Raw genomic sequence first — 15,237 nt, 5'->3', positions numbered from 1 at the left:
CCCGTGTCAAGCCATTCTGGGGTGCTGACTACCCATGTCAAGCCATTCTGGGGTGCTGACTACCCGTCGGTCCTAACAACCGACCACAGGGACTGGTCCCCTCATACTACCTCTATCGCATATAACATAACAAGCCAGCATGCAAACATATCATCATATACTGTCAGACGTATCTGGGGTGTCTGACTACCCTTCGGTCCTAACAACCGAACTCGACTACTATCACATACAACATATCATGCTAGCATATAACATATCAGGTAGTAGTAAACCTAGATGATATCACAAAGACAATCATCTACCATACGTCTCCTACTGGTGGGTCGGCGTTGTGGCCTTAGACCCACCGCTACTGGAAGGTAACTCACCTCGAAGAAGCTGCTGATCTGATCGGGAACTGACTGCCTACTGCTGCTGCTGCTGCTCCGGAAATCCTCCGGCTGCAATTCCCACAATATACCCAATCAAACACTGCTCACTGACCTTTGGGTAAAATGACCATTTTACCCCTGACCATGCCCTAAGTCAAAGTCAGACTCAACTTTCATTTGACCCGACTCGCCGAGTTGGCTTTCCAACTCGCCGATTCCCTATCCAAACGACTGCCCTGAATCCCGATCCTACCCGTCGAGTTAGGCGACGACTCGACGGGTTCACCTTCTTAACCAATATTCAAGTCCTTCATCCTACTCGCCGAGTTGTATGAACAACTCGTCGAGTTCATCTTCATCCGATGAACACTTATGCTAAGACTCGCCGAGTTGTATGAACAACTCGTCGAGTCCATCTTCATCCGAAGAACACTTATGCTGAGACTCGCCGAGTTGTATGAACAACTCGCCGAGTCTGTTCTTGATCTAAGGAGATTGCCTTGGACTCGTCGAGTCAGGGCATTGACTCGCCGAGTACCTCCATAGATGAGTTTAGCTTCCGACTCACTGAGTCACACCCCGTGACTCACTACTCACTCGACACTACGAAAAGGGGACAAACTCGGAGACTCGCGAACGGACTCGCCGAGTCACATGAACGACTCGCCGAGTCGTTGCCATGCACCCACTAAATACACAGATTTGCTCGATTCCAGTCCATGCCATTCACAGATCTGGACTTCTAGGACACGAATCACACGTAAAGTTTCCAACTTTACGTGTGGATATTCACCAATATGGATTTCAGGGCTCAAAATGCCTCAAAAGGGTAGATCTAGGGTGGACAAGCAACATGGGGCCATAAAGCTAACAGATCTGAGCTCCTGGAGCTCAATCTTGCCTAGATTTAAGGGCCAATCAGCCTATTACGAAGTAATTTTCACATACAAACTTGGGGTTTGGCTCAAGAATGACTTACATGAAGTAATAAGCATAGAAACAGGGGGAAAACGGGTTATACCTCAAAGGAACTGCTGAAAGAGTGCAAAGATGCCTGGATTCCTTTCCTTACTCTTGTTCTACTTCCCCTTCTTCCTCAAAACCTTCAAGAACACACACAATAGCCTCAAACTCTCAAGGAACAAGCTTAGAACGAGGGTTTGGAGCTTCTGGGGAGAGAATGGGGGCTGGCCTGGGCGGATAAGTCCTTTAAATAGGGTGCAAACCCCTGAAACTTAGGGTTTCATCCAACAGCTGTGACTCGCCGAGTCCAGGATATGGACTCGCCGAGTCGCCAACTTAAACGTGTCCCGGGTCCCGCATCCACTCGACGAGTCAGACCTATGACTCGCCGAGTCCAAGGCTAAAAGAAAGGAAATACTCAAATAACATTTACGTACCAGGAACCGGGTGCTACAAATCTCCCCCACTTATTTTAGACTTCGTCCTCGAAGTCTGCTGCTCGATCCTGAAACAGCTCAGGATAATGCTCCATCATCTCGTCCACCGGCTCCCAAGTCCATTCCGAACCCTTGCGGTGCTGCCATTGCACCTTCACTAGCTCCACCTTCTTGTTCCTCAAATCCTTCGACTTCCTGTCGAGGATTGCGACTGGGCGCTCAATGTAATTCAGGCTGTCATCAACCTGAATATCCTCCAAAGGTACTACTGCAGAATCGTCCACTAGGCACTTTCGCAACTGGGAAACATGGAAAGTGCTGTGGATCTGGCTGAGCTCGGCTGGCAGATCCAACCTATACGCTACCTTGCCCACCCGAGCTACGACCCTGAACGGTCCGATGAATCGCAGGCCCAACTTGCCCCGCTTCCTAAATCGAATGACGCCTTTCTAGGGCGACACCTTCAGGAGAACCATATCCCCGACTTGGAACTCCAAATCGGATCGACGCTTGTCGGCATAACTCTTCTGCCGACTCTGAGCAGTCTGAAGCCTGCTCCGGACCTGCTGGATCCTCTCGGTCGTCTTGAGCACCACTTCGGTGCTCCCCATGACCCTCTGGCCAACTTCACCCCAGCATATCGGGGTCCTACACCTCCGTCCGTACAACATCTCGAAGGGAGGGCGGTCGATACTCGCGTGATAGCTGTTGTTGTAGGAGAACTCGGCCAGGGGAAGATTGGTATCCCAGCTACCACCGAAGTCTAGCACGCACGCCCGCAGCATATCCTCTAGAGTCTGGATGGTTCGCTCGCTCTGCCCATCCGTCTGCGGGTGAAAGGCAGTGCTAAAATGCAGACGAGTGCCCAACTCGTCATGGAATCTCTTCCAAAACCTGGAAGTAAAACACACATCCCTGCCCGAGATCACCGATACTGGCACCCCATGTCGTGCCACAATCTCCCTGATATAGATGTCGGCCAATTTCTCGGCCGATATGCTCTCTTGAATCGGAATAAAGTGAGCACTCTTGGTCAATCTATCCATGATGACCCAAATCGAATCCACTCCACGTGCGGTCCTGGGAAGCTTCGTGATAAAATCCATCGTGATATCTTCCCATTTCCATAGTGGAATATCCAACGGCTGCATCTTGTCATGCGGTCTCTGATGTTCGGCCTTGACCTTCCTGCAGGTCAAACATCGCTCGACATACCATGCCACATCCCGCTTCATGCAGGGCCACCAATAGTCTAGACGAAGATCCCTATACATCTTCGTCGCCCCGGGATGAATAGAGAATCGGGACTTGTGCGCCTCCTCCATCAAAATCTGGCGCACGCCTCCGTGATACGGCACCCACACCCTATGGTGTAGTGTCAAAAGTCCTCAGCTATCATAGTCAAAGGAGGAAACCTGACCCACCACACGCTCGCTCTTCCGATGCTCCTCCTTGATAGCCTCCTGTTGAGCCTCCCGAATCTGCTCCAACAGGGGAGTCACCACGGTCATCCTCATGCAAACGTCCCTGATCGGCGCCGCCTTGCGGCTAAGCGCATCGGCCACCACATTGGCCTTCCCCGGGTGGTAAAGGATCTCACAATCATAATCCTTCACCACGTCCAACCATCAACGCTGCCTCATGTTCAGATTCGGATGATCCATGAGGTACCTCAAACTCTTGTGGTCCGTGTAGATGGTACACCGAACCCCGTAGAGGTAATGCCGCCAAATCTTGAGGGCAAAGACCACCGCCCCCAACTCCAAATCGTGCGTCGGGTAGTTCGCCTCGTGAGGCTTGAGCTGCCTCGAAGCGTAGGCAATGACATGCCCCCTCTGCATCAGTACCGCGCCCAACCCAGAAATGGACGCATCACAATAAACCACAAAATACTCTACGCCCTCTGGCAGGGCTAAGATCGGCGCCTCACACAATCTCTGTCTCAGCGTCTCAAATGCAGCCTGCTGCTCGGGTCCCCACCGAAAGACCACGACTTTCTTCGTCAGCCGCGTCAGGGGTACGGCCATCTTGGAGAAATCCTGGATAAATCTCCAATAGTAGCCTGCCAATCCCAGGAAACTCCGAATCTCAGATGGAGACTTCGGAACCTCCCATCTCATCACGGCCTCGACATTGGCCGGATCGACCAGAATCCCGTTCTGGTTGACGAGGTGTCCAAGAAATTGCACCTCGCGCAACCAAAACTCACACTTGGAGAACTTGGCATACAAGCTCTCCCTCCTCAGGGTCTCTAACACCTCTCTCAGATGCTCCTCATGTTCCTCCCGAGTCTTGGAATAAACCAAGATATCATCGATAAAGACAATCACAGACCGGTCCAGCATCGGTCTGCATACGCGGTTCATGAGGTCCATGAACGCGGCAGGAGCATTGGTGAGCCCAAACGGCATCACCACGAACTCATAATGGCCATAGCGCGTCCGAAACGCGGTCTTCTGCATATCCTCCTCCCTGACCCTCATCTGATGATAACCCGAACGCAAATCAATCTTGGAGAACCACGATGCTCCCTGAAGCTGGTCAAAGAGGTCATCAATCCTCGGAAGCGGGTAAGGGTTCTTCACCGTTACCTTGTTCAGCTCCCGATAATCTATACACATCCGATGCGACCCGTCCTTCTTCTTCACAAACAGAATCGGGGCTCCCCAGGGCGAACTACTCGGACGAATAAATCCCTTGTCTAGCAGCTCCTGCAGCTGCGTAGACAACTCCTGCATCTCGGGAGGAGCCAACCGATACGGTGCCTTGGCTATCGGAGCCGCACCAGGAACAAGGTCAATCCTGAACTCCACCTGTCGCTCCGGAGGTATCTCAGGAAGCTCCTCTGGGAAAACATCTGCGAAATCTCGGACCACCGGAACCCCGCTCACTGTCGCCTTACCCGCCTCCCGGGTATCCATCACATACGCGACATATCCTGCGCATCCCTGCTGAAGGTAGCGCCTAGCCCTCGCTGCTGAACATACAGCGGGTCCATATTGGGGCCTCTCACCATGAATCACTAACTCTCCCCCGCTTGGGGTCCTGACCCGCACTAGCTGCTGCGCGCAATCTATCACCGCCCCATTAGGGCTCAACCAATCCATGCCTATAATCACCTTGTTCCACGCAACGGTATGGGAACCAAATCTACCAAACAACGCTCCTCGAACAAACGCAGCACGCAATCTCGAAATACCATTGATGCTCGCACCGATCGATCATCAGCAATCTCCACCTCCAAAGGGCAATCTAACTCACCGAATGGCTCATGAAACTTCTTGCTAAGCGCAAGGGAAACGAATGATCAGGATGCACCCGAATCAAATAACACCTGAACTGGGAGGCCGTTCACATGGAACGATCCCGTCACCACATCGGGTGCGGCGCGTGCCTCCTCGGTAGTCAGCTGAAATGCTCGGCTCCTCACCACTGGAGCCTCTGACTTGCCCTGCCGGCCATCCGTGATCCGCAGGGTCGCTGGAGCTGGCGCCTTCACCGGCGCTGAAACTATCAACTGGGGGCAATTGGCCTTCTTGTGGCCCCTCTGGTTGCAGTGAAAACACAGCAACTCTGATGTCTGAATAACTGCTGTCGGAGCAGTGCAATCCCTGCTGATGTGCCCAGACTTGCCGCACTTGTAGCAGCCTGATGATCCCATCCTGCATGCCCCCTCGTGCGGCCTGCCGCATTTCCTACAGCGGCTTGGTCCTGACTGGCCTTTCGGCCTACCATCTGATCCCTTGGGCTTCTTCCCCGAAGCCCCTCCTGCCTGTCCCTCTTCTGCCTTCCGTTTCCGGATGTGCTCCAAATCTATCTCCCTTTCCCTCGCCCTGGCAATCATGGAGTCCAGGGTAGGGCAAGCCGAAAAGCTAACATGCTCCCGGATGTCAGCTCGTAGCATATCATGATAACGAGTCCTCCTCATGTCCTCGTCACCAGCGTACTGGGGCACCAACAAAGCCCTCTCCCGGAACTTGGCGGTGATCTCCGCCACAGTCTCTGACGTCTGCCTCATGTCTAAAAACTCCATGGCCAGCTGCTGAAGCTCGACAGCCGGCGCAAACTCTGCCCTGAACCTGGTCACAAAGTCCGACCAGGTAATAGCCTCGATAGCTGAGGCTCCCAACGAGTCACCCACTGACTCCCACCAATCCCGGGCTCGGTCCCGTAAACACCCTACTGCATACCTCACCTTCGACCCCTCGGGGCAGAAGCTAGTCAACTGGGCAGACTCGATGTCGGCAATCCATCGTCTGGCAGCAATGGGGTCTTTCACCCCATGGAAATCCGGCGCACCACTGCCCCTGAAGTCCTTGAAGGACAGCGTGCGAGATCCTGACTGGCTAGATGCCATATCACTCCTGAATGCCCGAAGGCGATCCTCCATCAACTCCATGATCCCTTCCTTGATCGACCCAAAGAGAATGGGGGTCGACTCAAGGATGCCTCTGGTAATCTCTGACGCGATGAACTCGCGTAGTCCCTCATCAATCGGCTCGGAACCTGATCCCGAACCTGAACTCTCTCCTGAACCGCCATCTACCGGCCTCGATCGAAGTACCACCATTCTGCAATACATCACAACAATCATTAGTGATACTGATACTTCCTAAGGGATCACAACTACTTACAAGTTCCTTGGTCTTATCTTGGCCTTCCTTGGTTCGGGTACGGATCCTCTGCTTTCAGTAGTACGGGCCCATACTACCTTCCACATCTATCCGTACCTTCTTCAAGGAATGCATCGACTCCACCAGATCCCTTTCACTACTGTTGATCACTGCTATGCTCATCCTAGGCTTGCCCTAGGGAAATCTCTAATTCCACTCTAACTAGTCCTCAGCTGCTGCAGGCCTCCTTGTAATGCCAATTAGCCATTACCCGAATACCATCACATGTGACGAGGCTCAAATAATCCTTCGAGTACCCGACTCGTCCCTACAACGGTTGGACTCAAACAAGAGTTGCGCAGTAGGATCAAATCCGGTACTCTAAGATTATTCAACCCTGATCACATTTGACGTGACGCATTCGCCTAATGGCTAACACCCATTATTCAGAGTCCCACGTAGCACAAAGCAAGCAGCATTCAGATAAGGATAACATTCTCAATTAACTCTATCTACTCTCAGGAATTGAGCTAGCATAAAGTGCTAAGCTCATACTACCAGGCATAACCTAAGCAGGCTATCCTACTTACTGTTTACTCAACTACTAGCATGCAAGTTCCCATACAACTAGAACACATAAAGCAGGCACACAAGGCATCACTCCTAGATCCTTAGTCCTATTCTAGCATGCTGTTCTACAAAAGCTGATAAACATAACATAAACTTGTATGGGTACTTTGAGGATACTCACTTGAGCTCGGCTGGTTGAGCACATCACACACTTCGTTCTTTCTCAAAACTCTTTTCTCAATTTTAGAGAACATTTTCTTTTAGAAAATCTTTTAATCCCTCGATTTGAGTTCAGACACTCCCGAAGGTGTGTCCGAATCCCTCAAACCAGGGCTCTGATACCAACTTGTAACGACCCAATTTTCATGACTTTAAAAGCATTACTTTAGAAAATATTAATAACTAAAAACATTGTCTGATCAAATCATAACACAAAGTGAACCATGTCCAAAAGCCAATTCATACATTCAATCAAAATATCAGAGTACAAATCCCAGTGAAGCTCGTAAATGCGGAAACCGGAGAGTTTGTGTGTGACATGCTGCTACTGCGCCGGCTCCTTTCCCCTAGCTGAGGAGGTACCTGAAACCAAAACTGAAAACTGTAAGCACAAAGCTTAGTGAGTTCCCCCATCGTACCACATACCATACAAACACGTAACATACATATTGCCAAGCTATTCTGGGGTGCCTGACTACCCGGTACGGCCGTTCTGGGGTGCCGTCCTACCCGTGTCAAGCCATTCTGGGGTGCTGACTACCCATGTCAAGCCATTCTGGGGTGCTGACTACCCATGTCAAGCCATTCTGGGGTGCTGACTACCCGTCGGTCCTAACAACCGACCATAGGGACTAGTCCCCTCATACTACCTCTATCGCATATAACATAACAAGCCAGCATGCAAACATATCATCATATACTGTCAGACGTATCTGGGGTGTCTGACTACCCTTCGGTCCTAACAACCGAACTCGACTACTATCACATACAACATATCATGCTAGCATATAACATATCAGGTAGTAGTAAACCTAGATGATATCACAAAGACAATCATCTACCATACGTCTCCTACTGGTGGGTCGGCGTTGTGGCCTTAGACCCACCGCTACTGGAAGGTAACTCACCTCGAAGAAGCTGCTGATTTGATCGGGAACTGACTGCCTACTGCTGCTGCTGCTGCTCCGGAAATCCTCCGGCTGTAATTCCCACAATATACCCAATCAAACACTGCTCACTGACCTTTGGGTAAAATGACCATTTTACCCCTGACCATGCCCTAAGTCAAAGTCAGACTCAACTTTCAGTTGACCCGACTCGCCGAGTTGGCTTTCCAACTCGCCGATTCCCTATCCAAACGACTGCCCTGAATCCCGATCCTACCCGTCGAGTTAGGCGACGACTCGACGGGTTCACCTTCTTAACCAATATTCAAGTCCTTCATCCTACTCGCCGAGTTGTATGAACAACTCGTCGAGTTCATCTTCATCCGATGAACACTTATGCTAAGACTCGCCGAGTTGTATGAACAACTCGTCGAGTCCATCTTCATCCGAAGAACACTTATGCTGAGACTCGCCGAGTTGTATGAACAACTCGCCGAGTCTGTTCTTGATCTAAGGAGATTGCCTTGGACTCGTCGAGTCAGGGCATTGACTCGCCGAGTACCTCCATAGATGAGTTTAGCTTCCGACTCACTGAGTCACACCCCGTGACTCACTACTCACTCGACACTACGAAAAGGGGACAAACTCGGAGACTCGCGAACGGACTCGCCGAGTCACATGAACGACTCGCCGAGTCGTTGCCATGCACCCACTAAATACACAGATTTGCTCGATTCCAGTCCATGCCATTCACAGATCTGGACTTCTAGGACACGAATCACACGTAAAGTTTCCAACTTTACGTGTGGATATTCACCAATATGGATTTCAGGGCTCAAAATGCCTCAAAAGGGTAGATCTAAGGTGGACAAGCAACATGGGGCCATAAAGCTAACAGATCTGAGCTCCTGGAGCTCAATCTTGCCTAGATTTAAGGGCCAATCAGCCTATTACGAAGTAATTTTCACATACAAACTTGGGGTTTGGCTCAAGAATGACTTACATGAAGTAATAAGCATAGAAACAGGGGGAAAACGGGTTATACCTCAAAGGAACTGCTGAAAGAGTGCAAAGATGTCTGGATTCCTTTCCTTACTCTTGATCTACTTCCCCTTCTTCCTCAAAACCTTCAAGAACACACACAATAGCCTCAAACTCTCAAGGAACAAGCTTAGAACGAGGGTTTGGAGCTTCTGGGGAGAGAATGGGGGCTGGCCTGGGCGGATAAGTCCTTTAAATAGGGTGCAAACCCCTGAAACTTAGGGTTTCATCCAACAGCTGTGACTCGCCGAGTCCAGGATATGGACTCACCGAGTCGCCAACTTAAACGTGTCCCGGGTCCCGCATCCACTCGGCGAGTCGAACCTATGACTCGCCGAGTCCAAGGCTAAAAGAAAGGAAATACTCAAATAACATTTACGTACCAGGAACCGGGTGCTACAAAACATGAGGAGATGCATAATCAATCCTTTGCCTTCCCACGAACATCTGAGGTACCTGAAACATAACCCAAAACTGTAAGCCCAAAGCTTAGTGAGTTTCCCCCAAAATACCAATACATAGCAAATAGCACAAGCATAATAACAGCATACTATGGGACCAATCAACCATCGGGTTGGAATACCCGCAGCCCTCAACCATCGGGTTGGAATGCCAACATATTATGGGTCTAATCAACCATCGGGTTGAATACCCCAGGGCCCTCAACCATCAGGTTGGAATGCCCCCGGCCTATTGGCTTACACACAAAGCAGTGAAGCCTCGGCCACCGACCAACCATGTGCACATATAACAGATAATCATGTAACAGTCTACAACTATACACACAGATCTACAGATCACTAAGTATAGCAACATCCTAACTACCACGATACCTATCTAACAGATCATAACAATAAAATAGCATGCAAAACAGGATATCAATCCAATGGGTCAACATTGGTGCCTTCGACCCGCAAGTATAAAGAGGACAACTCACCTGTACAAACAGCACATAACTGATAAGGTCCGACTCTAAATCTTAGCTCTCAACTTAAATGCCTACAACCATCAAATGACGAATTCCACCAAAACCCAAAATATCCTTATGGTCAAACTTGATCAAAGTTGAATTCAATGGTCAAGGTCAACAGCCTGGATTGACCCAGCACGGTGTGTTCCCTTTTTATCACGTCGTGTTCTGTGAACAGTTCCACAGACGGGAAAACTTCAGCCAATACGTTGTGCTCGCCAGATTCCCAATAGCTTAAGATATTCAGCTGCCTTTTCGACCCCAAGAGCTCCAAGGCTCAGATCTGGACTAGGAATGCGATTAAGAAGGATAAAGTTTCCAGCTTTATCCTTTTGGACCGCAACAGGGTCCAAAAATCCAAACTACATGCTTAACCATACAAGGGTTTAACTATAAAGTCCTCAATCCTTAAGATCCAAGGTCCATTCCTTCCAGAAGTGGTTCAACCACCAAAACCATTCCAAATATTCATGCTTTTTAATACATGCTTGTCCAATGCATGTCTTGAACCCATATTAGGTCAAAAAGGGAATTGATGACCTACTTTCTATGCATGGCATCAAAAATTTGGTTGGAATTAGATCCATGCCACTACAAGGTCTCCTTGACCCGGAGATTCATAAAGTTGCAAACTTTATGAGCTTCCTTCCATGCATCAACCCATAACAAAGAGAAAAGGGGACATATATCAAGATTTAGTGACTATGAGTGATAATAATCGGGACTTGGACACTTACAGTGGTCTAGGAGAGTGTTACATTGAAGTATGATGCTTGTTGGATGAATCCTTGCTTCCTTCTTTCACCTTCTTCCTTCAAACACCAACTATCTTCACAAATAGGAGAGGAAAAGCTTAGGGTTTCTTCTTGAGCTTGAGAAGGGAGATGGAGGTTGAGGGTGGACAAACCCTAGCCCCCATGTTCCTTAAATAGGGGAATAAACCCCAAAATATTAGGGTTTCACAAACAACGGTCAACAAGCCGTGCCCAGAGGAAAAACACGTCGTGTTGCTCAGTCAAAACATGTGTCTTTTAATGTCTAAACAGTAAACACGTCGTGTTGGTGCCTCCAACACGTCGTGTCTAAACCCTAAGATTGCAACCATTAGACCAATTATCATGACATGAAAGAGTTAGAAGTACCTGTACATTAGGGTGTTACACAAGGAGTATGGTGGAGGTTATTCTTTTTGTGGTTATGTAAAGGATTTGATGGTTTCAAAATGACCTGTTGTTTGGAGAGTCTGTACTTCATCGAGATGAGATTTTCTACAACCTTATTGATATTTCATTTAATTGGTTGTTTTTAGAAACTAAAAATTTTCAGCTAGATGGATTGATTGGCTTAATAATCATCCTTTACCTTTTTCTTTGTATTTTTAGCTTTTTTTTCTAGTTTCTAATACAATTGAGTCGTTCTAAAAAAATAAAGATACTTTGTCAATGTTTTTTTTTTGGAATGGTGGGTTAGGTATGGGATAGAATTAATGACATCCTTGTTAGTAACTCCTAGTTACCCAAAGTGTGTTATCCCCAACTTTTAAAACTTTGTCAATGTTGATACTTTAACAATAATAAAAAAGTTTATACAACTATTTTGTTGACAATTTTAAAAAGGTGTTGATACAAGCAAGGGTAATGGCATTACAAATCACCATCTGTATAATGTACTCGTAGTTGCTTTCAGTGTCGAACAAAATTCGCATGGTTAAAAAATATACACCTGAGATCGTTTAGGGGTTGATATTGACGTTTTCTTATATTATTTAGTATTTGTTTGCATTTTTTTTTTTAATTAGGTGGCATTAACTTTTGATTGTGTTATATTTTCCTAATAAAATCCAAATTTTAAAATAGGACAATCCTATTATAAGTACTCAATTTTTTTATCTGGGCTTTCATCTTTTGACGTTTCTTCGTAACCCTAATTGGGATTCTTGAGTGTAATTCATCATTCTTGTTTAGATCTTTTGGAATTTATTCTTTAGCTTTAGCAACTAGTTTCAGTTTTGAAATCAAAAGATAATTGGTTGGTCCATCATAAATTTACCATTTTTTGCTTAAACCTTGGAGAGTTAGAGTGGTATGTTCTTCAAACAAAGAAAATATTAACCCTTGTGATATATTGTTGCCTAGCTTAATCAGTTTGATATATTGTTGCCTAGCATAATCAATATTAACCTTAATTAATCTTTGAAGCAAATCCTTTTTTTATAACCATAGTCCCTTATAGTTCAAATATATGTTAAATGTAAGAAGCAATATATTTTTTTATTGATTTGTTTATCATAGCATTTTAATTTTATTTTTTGGGACATAAAATTGCATCTAAATATGAAAATATTTAATTATAGTAATATAAAATGTAATCAATATTAACTATTATAATTAGGTATTGTTTAAAAAAAACTAGATTGTAATTATTTCTTGATATTGTAATTGGTTATTCTTTTTTAAATACAATGTGTTAACAAAAAAATAGATAATTATACAACGATGTAATTAAACAAAACATGAAAATAAGATGTTGTGAATACATACATAAATAAAAATACACTCTTGCCGTTAGCCTTTTATATATTTTATCAACGACTTTTAAAACAATAAATAGATAAACAAAGAAACAAAAGGGTCGGAAGTGTATCTATTCAAATGTTGGGTCCCATATTTTTAGGCCGTTGCCTTCAAAATCGAGAAAGTCATAGTCCGGAAACCGAAGTATCAGCAATTAATAGAATAGAAAACCTCAAACAATCCACCAACATTTTCTTCTTCAGGTGAGAACATATTGAAGATGAAGACGAAGTGATTCGCTCAATCAAATCTATCAAAAATCAGACGGAAATTTCTGTAGATTTTGCAAGGAATGTGATGCACAGAAGAAATTGATAGCTAGCCGTGGTACAAGGAAGAAGATATTCAGTTCCAATGTCGTCGTGCTCTGTGGAGAATCAAAACCCTAACAAGTCTTCACCCTTAAATTTCTCAAATCTCTGGTTGAAGAACGAAAAAGTGCTGGATCATGTCGTTTACGCTACCTTACGTCGATTTTCCTTATCCAACAAACACCCTCCCTCTCTGCCACCACACCTAGACGATGTCACCGTTGCTTCTTCTCCTCCACAACCTCCCACGAACAGCAACAAAATCCTGGCTTTTGATTTCCCACAAATTGTTGTATCTGATGATTTTACTCCTCTCCTTTCTGACGAAATCCTCCTCCACATCCTCTCGAAACATCCGGAAATATCACAAAGGAACTCAAATTGTTTAGTCTCAAAACGGTGGTTGAATCTCCAAGGTCGATTGGTAAAATCACTCAGGGTTTTGGATTGGGATTTCCTTATATCTGGTCGTATGTTCTTTAGATTCCCTAACCTTACACATATTGATTTACTTCATGGAACTGTGGTTTCCAATAGTAGTACCCCAAATTTGATTGGCCATGAATTGGGGTCTTTTCACATATCTCCTGATGATTTTTTATGCGATGACCATTGTTTATTACCAGTTGATGAAGTTGATTTTGGTTTGAAAGTTTTGGCTAGTATGTACCCCAATCTGCGTAGACTTGTTGTTGTGAATTGTAGTGAAATTGGATTACTGAGTGTTGCAGAGGATTGTCCCACAATGCAAGAATTAGTCTTACATAGATGTAATGATCATCTATTGTGTGGAATAGCAGCATTTACAAATCTGCAAATACTGAAGCTGATTGGAGTCATTGATGGTTTCTATAAGTCTCTGGTTTCTGACCGAGGTTTGACCATTTTGGCACAAGGGTGTAAGAGATTAGTGAAGCTTGAGCTACGTGGATGTGAAGGGGGTTATGAGGGGATCAAAGCAATTGGTGAATGCTGTCAAATGCTTGAGGAGTTAACAATTTGTGATCATAGAATGGAAGAAGGATGGTTGTCAGCTCTTTCTTATTATGAAAATCTGAAGTCTTTGAAGCTTGTTTCATGTAAAGGCATTGATCAAAATCCTGAACTTTATGAGCAATTAGGGTTTTGCCAGATGCTTGAAAGATTGCATTTGGAGAAGTGTCAGTTAAGAGATAAGCAAAGTGTTAGGGCTTTGTTTCTTTTATGTCAAGCTGTGGTGGAAGTTGTTTTCAAGAATTGTTGGGGATTGAATAATGCCATGTTTCTCAATGCAAATTTATGCAGGTATAATAATTTCTTTAAAAAAAAAATCTTGTTTCCTTCCAACTCCATGTAATTTGTTTTTATGGTTTGATTGCAGGAGGGTGAAGTCTATGTCTATAGAAGGATGTTCAAGGGTAACAACACAAGGTCTTGAGAATGTGGTTCTTTCATGGAAGGAACTTGAAAGTCTTGAAGTAATATCATGTAAAAATATAAAAGATGATGAAGTGACTCCTAAGTTATCTGCTTTGTTTTCTCATCTTAAAGACTTCAAATGGTGCCCAGGTAACAACACGTCTTTTCTTCTGTCAACAAGACTCTCTCTTTCTGATATGGGAAAACGAGGGGGTAAATTCTTCAAGAAGTTTCAAATTTAAGAGTTTGAAACTGGGAATTTAAGCTCTTTGCTTATTTATTCTATAAATTCTTTAAAAGTTTCAAACTTGAACATTTGAGACTGTAGATTTGGAGTTCTTTAAAATGAAGCATTATAAGCTTCTGATTTGGATGAACTCTCTAAAGAGTTACTTGGACAATATTATGTATCCATATTTATTTTGATAATCAATCATCATCTTCATTGATTTTTGTTATTGCTCTCCGTGTGTTATTATAGATGTCTAGGCCTCTATGGCATACAAAAATGATATTATACTCGAAACTTATAACAAATAGTATGATTAGTATTTCAAACACTACAGAAGAGACACCAACGAATCAAGTTTTGTAAATGGATATAAAACAAGAGCAGTTTTTTGTCACCATAAGATCTCGGTGCATATGCAATAATATTCTACATGAGTTATGTTTCTCACTTTTTCATAATTAACAAACATAAAGAAACTACCGATGTTGACACGATTGTGATGCTATATCTCAAAAGCAGCACCTCATGGCATTATAACTAACTGGGAATCAAATATCCTCTTGCCTAGTGTTTCTATTTATCTTCTTATCATTAGATCAAGACAAATGTCAAACTCGAGAGGGGAGATTAAGAGAGAATTAGTGGAATCCAT

The 15,237-nt window shown here is 45.1% G+C and overlaps 1 protein-coding gene across 1 annotated transcript; it reads left to right on the top strand.

Annotated features, from left to right (window-relative positions):
- The first annotated feature begins 12,778 nt into the window (after positions 1-12,778).
- LOC145071134 (F-box protein At5g07670-like) lies at positions 12,779-14,802 on the top strand. The gene is made up of 2 exons (XM_079018045.1): positions 12,779-14,239; positions 14,316-14,802. Exons 1-2 carry the CDS (start codon positions 12,999-13,001, stop codon positions 14,593-14,595), a joined length of 1,521 nt encoding a protein of 506 aa, XP_078874171.1. The 5' UTR covers positions 12,779-12,998; the 3' UTR covers positions 14,596-14,802.
- Positions 14,803-15,237: the final 435 nt, after the last annotated feature.

The sequence above is a fragment of the Lactuca serriola genome, chromosome 8 (genome assembly GCF_051521515.1).
Source record: "Lactuca serriola cultivar US96UC23 chromosome 8, Lser_US96UC23_V15, whole genome shotgun sequence".
In the NCBI taxonomy this organism is placed as follows: Eukaryota; Viridiplantae; Streptophyta; class Magnoliopsida; order Asterales; family Asteraceae; genus Lactuca; species Lactuca serriola.
This window is presented reverse-complemented; position numbering and strand designations above follow the sequence as displayed.

Coding starts and splice junctions, on each gene's coding strand:
- LOC145071134 (XM_079018045.1), top strand. CDS start 12,999: ATGTCGTCGTGCTCTGTGGAGAATCAAAACCCTAACAAGTCTTCACCC. Junction 14,240..14,315: donor CTCAATGCAAATTTATGCAG/GTATAATAATTT, acceptor GTTTGATTGCAG/GAGGGTGAAGTCTATGTCTA.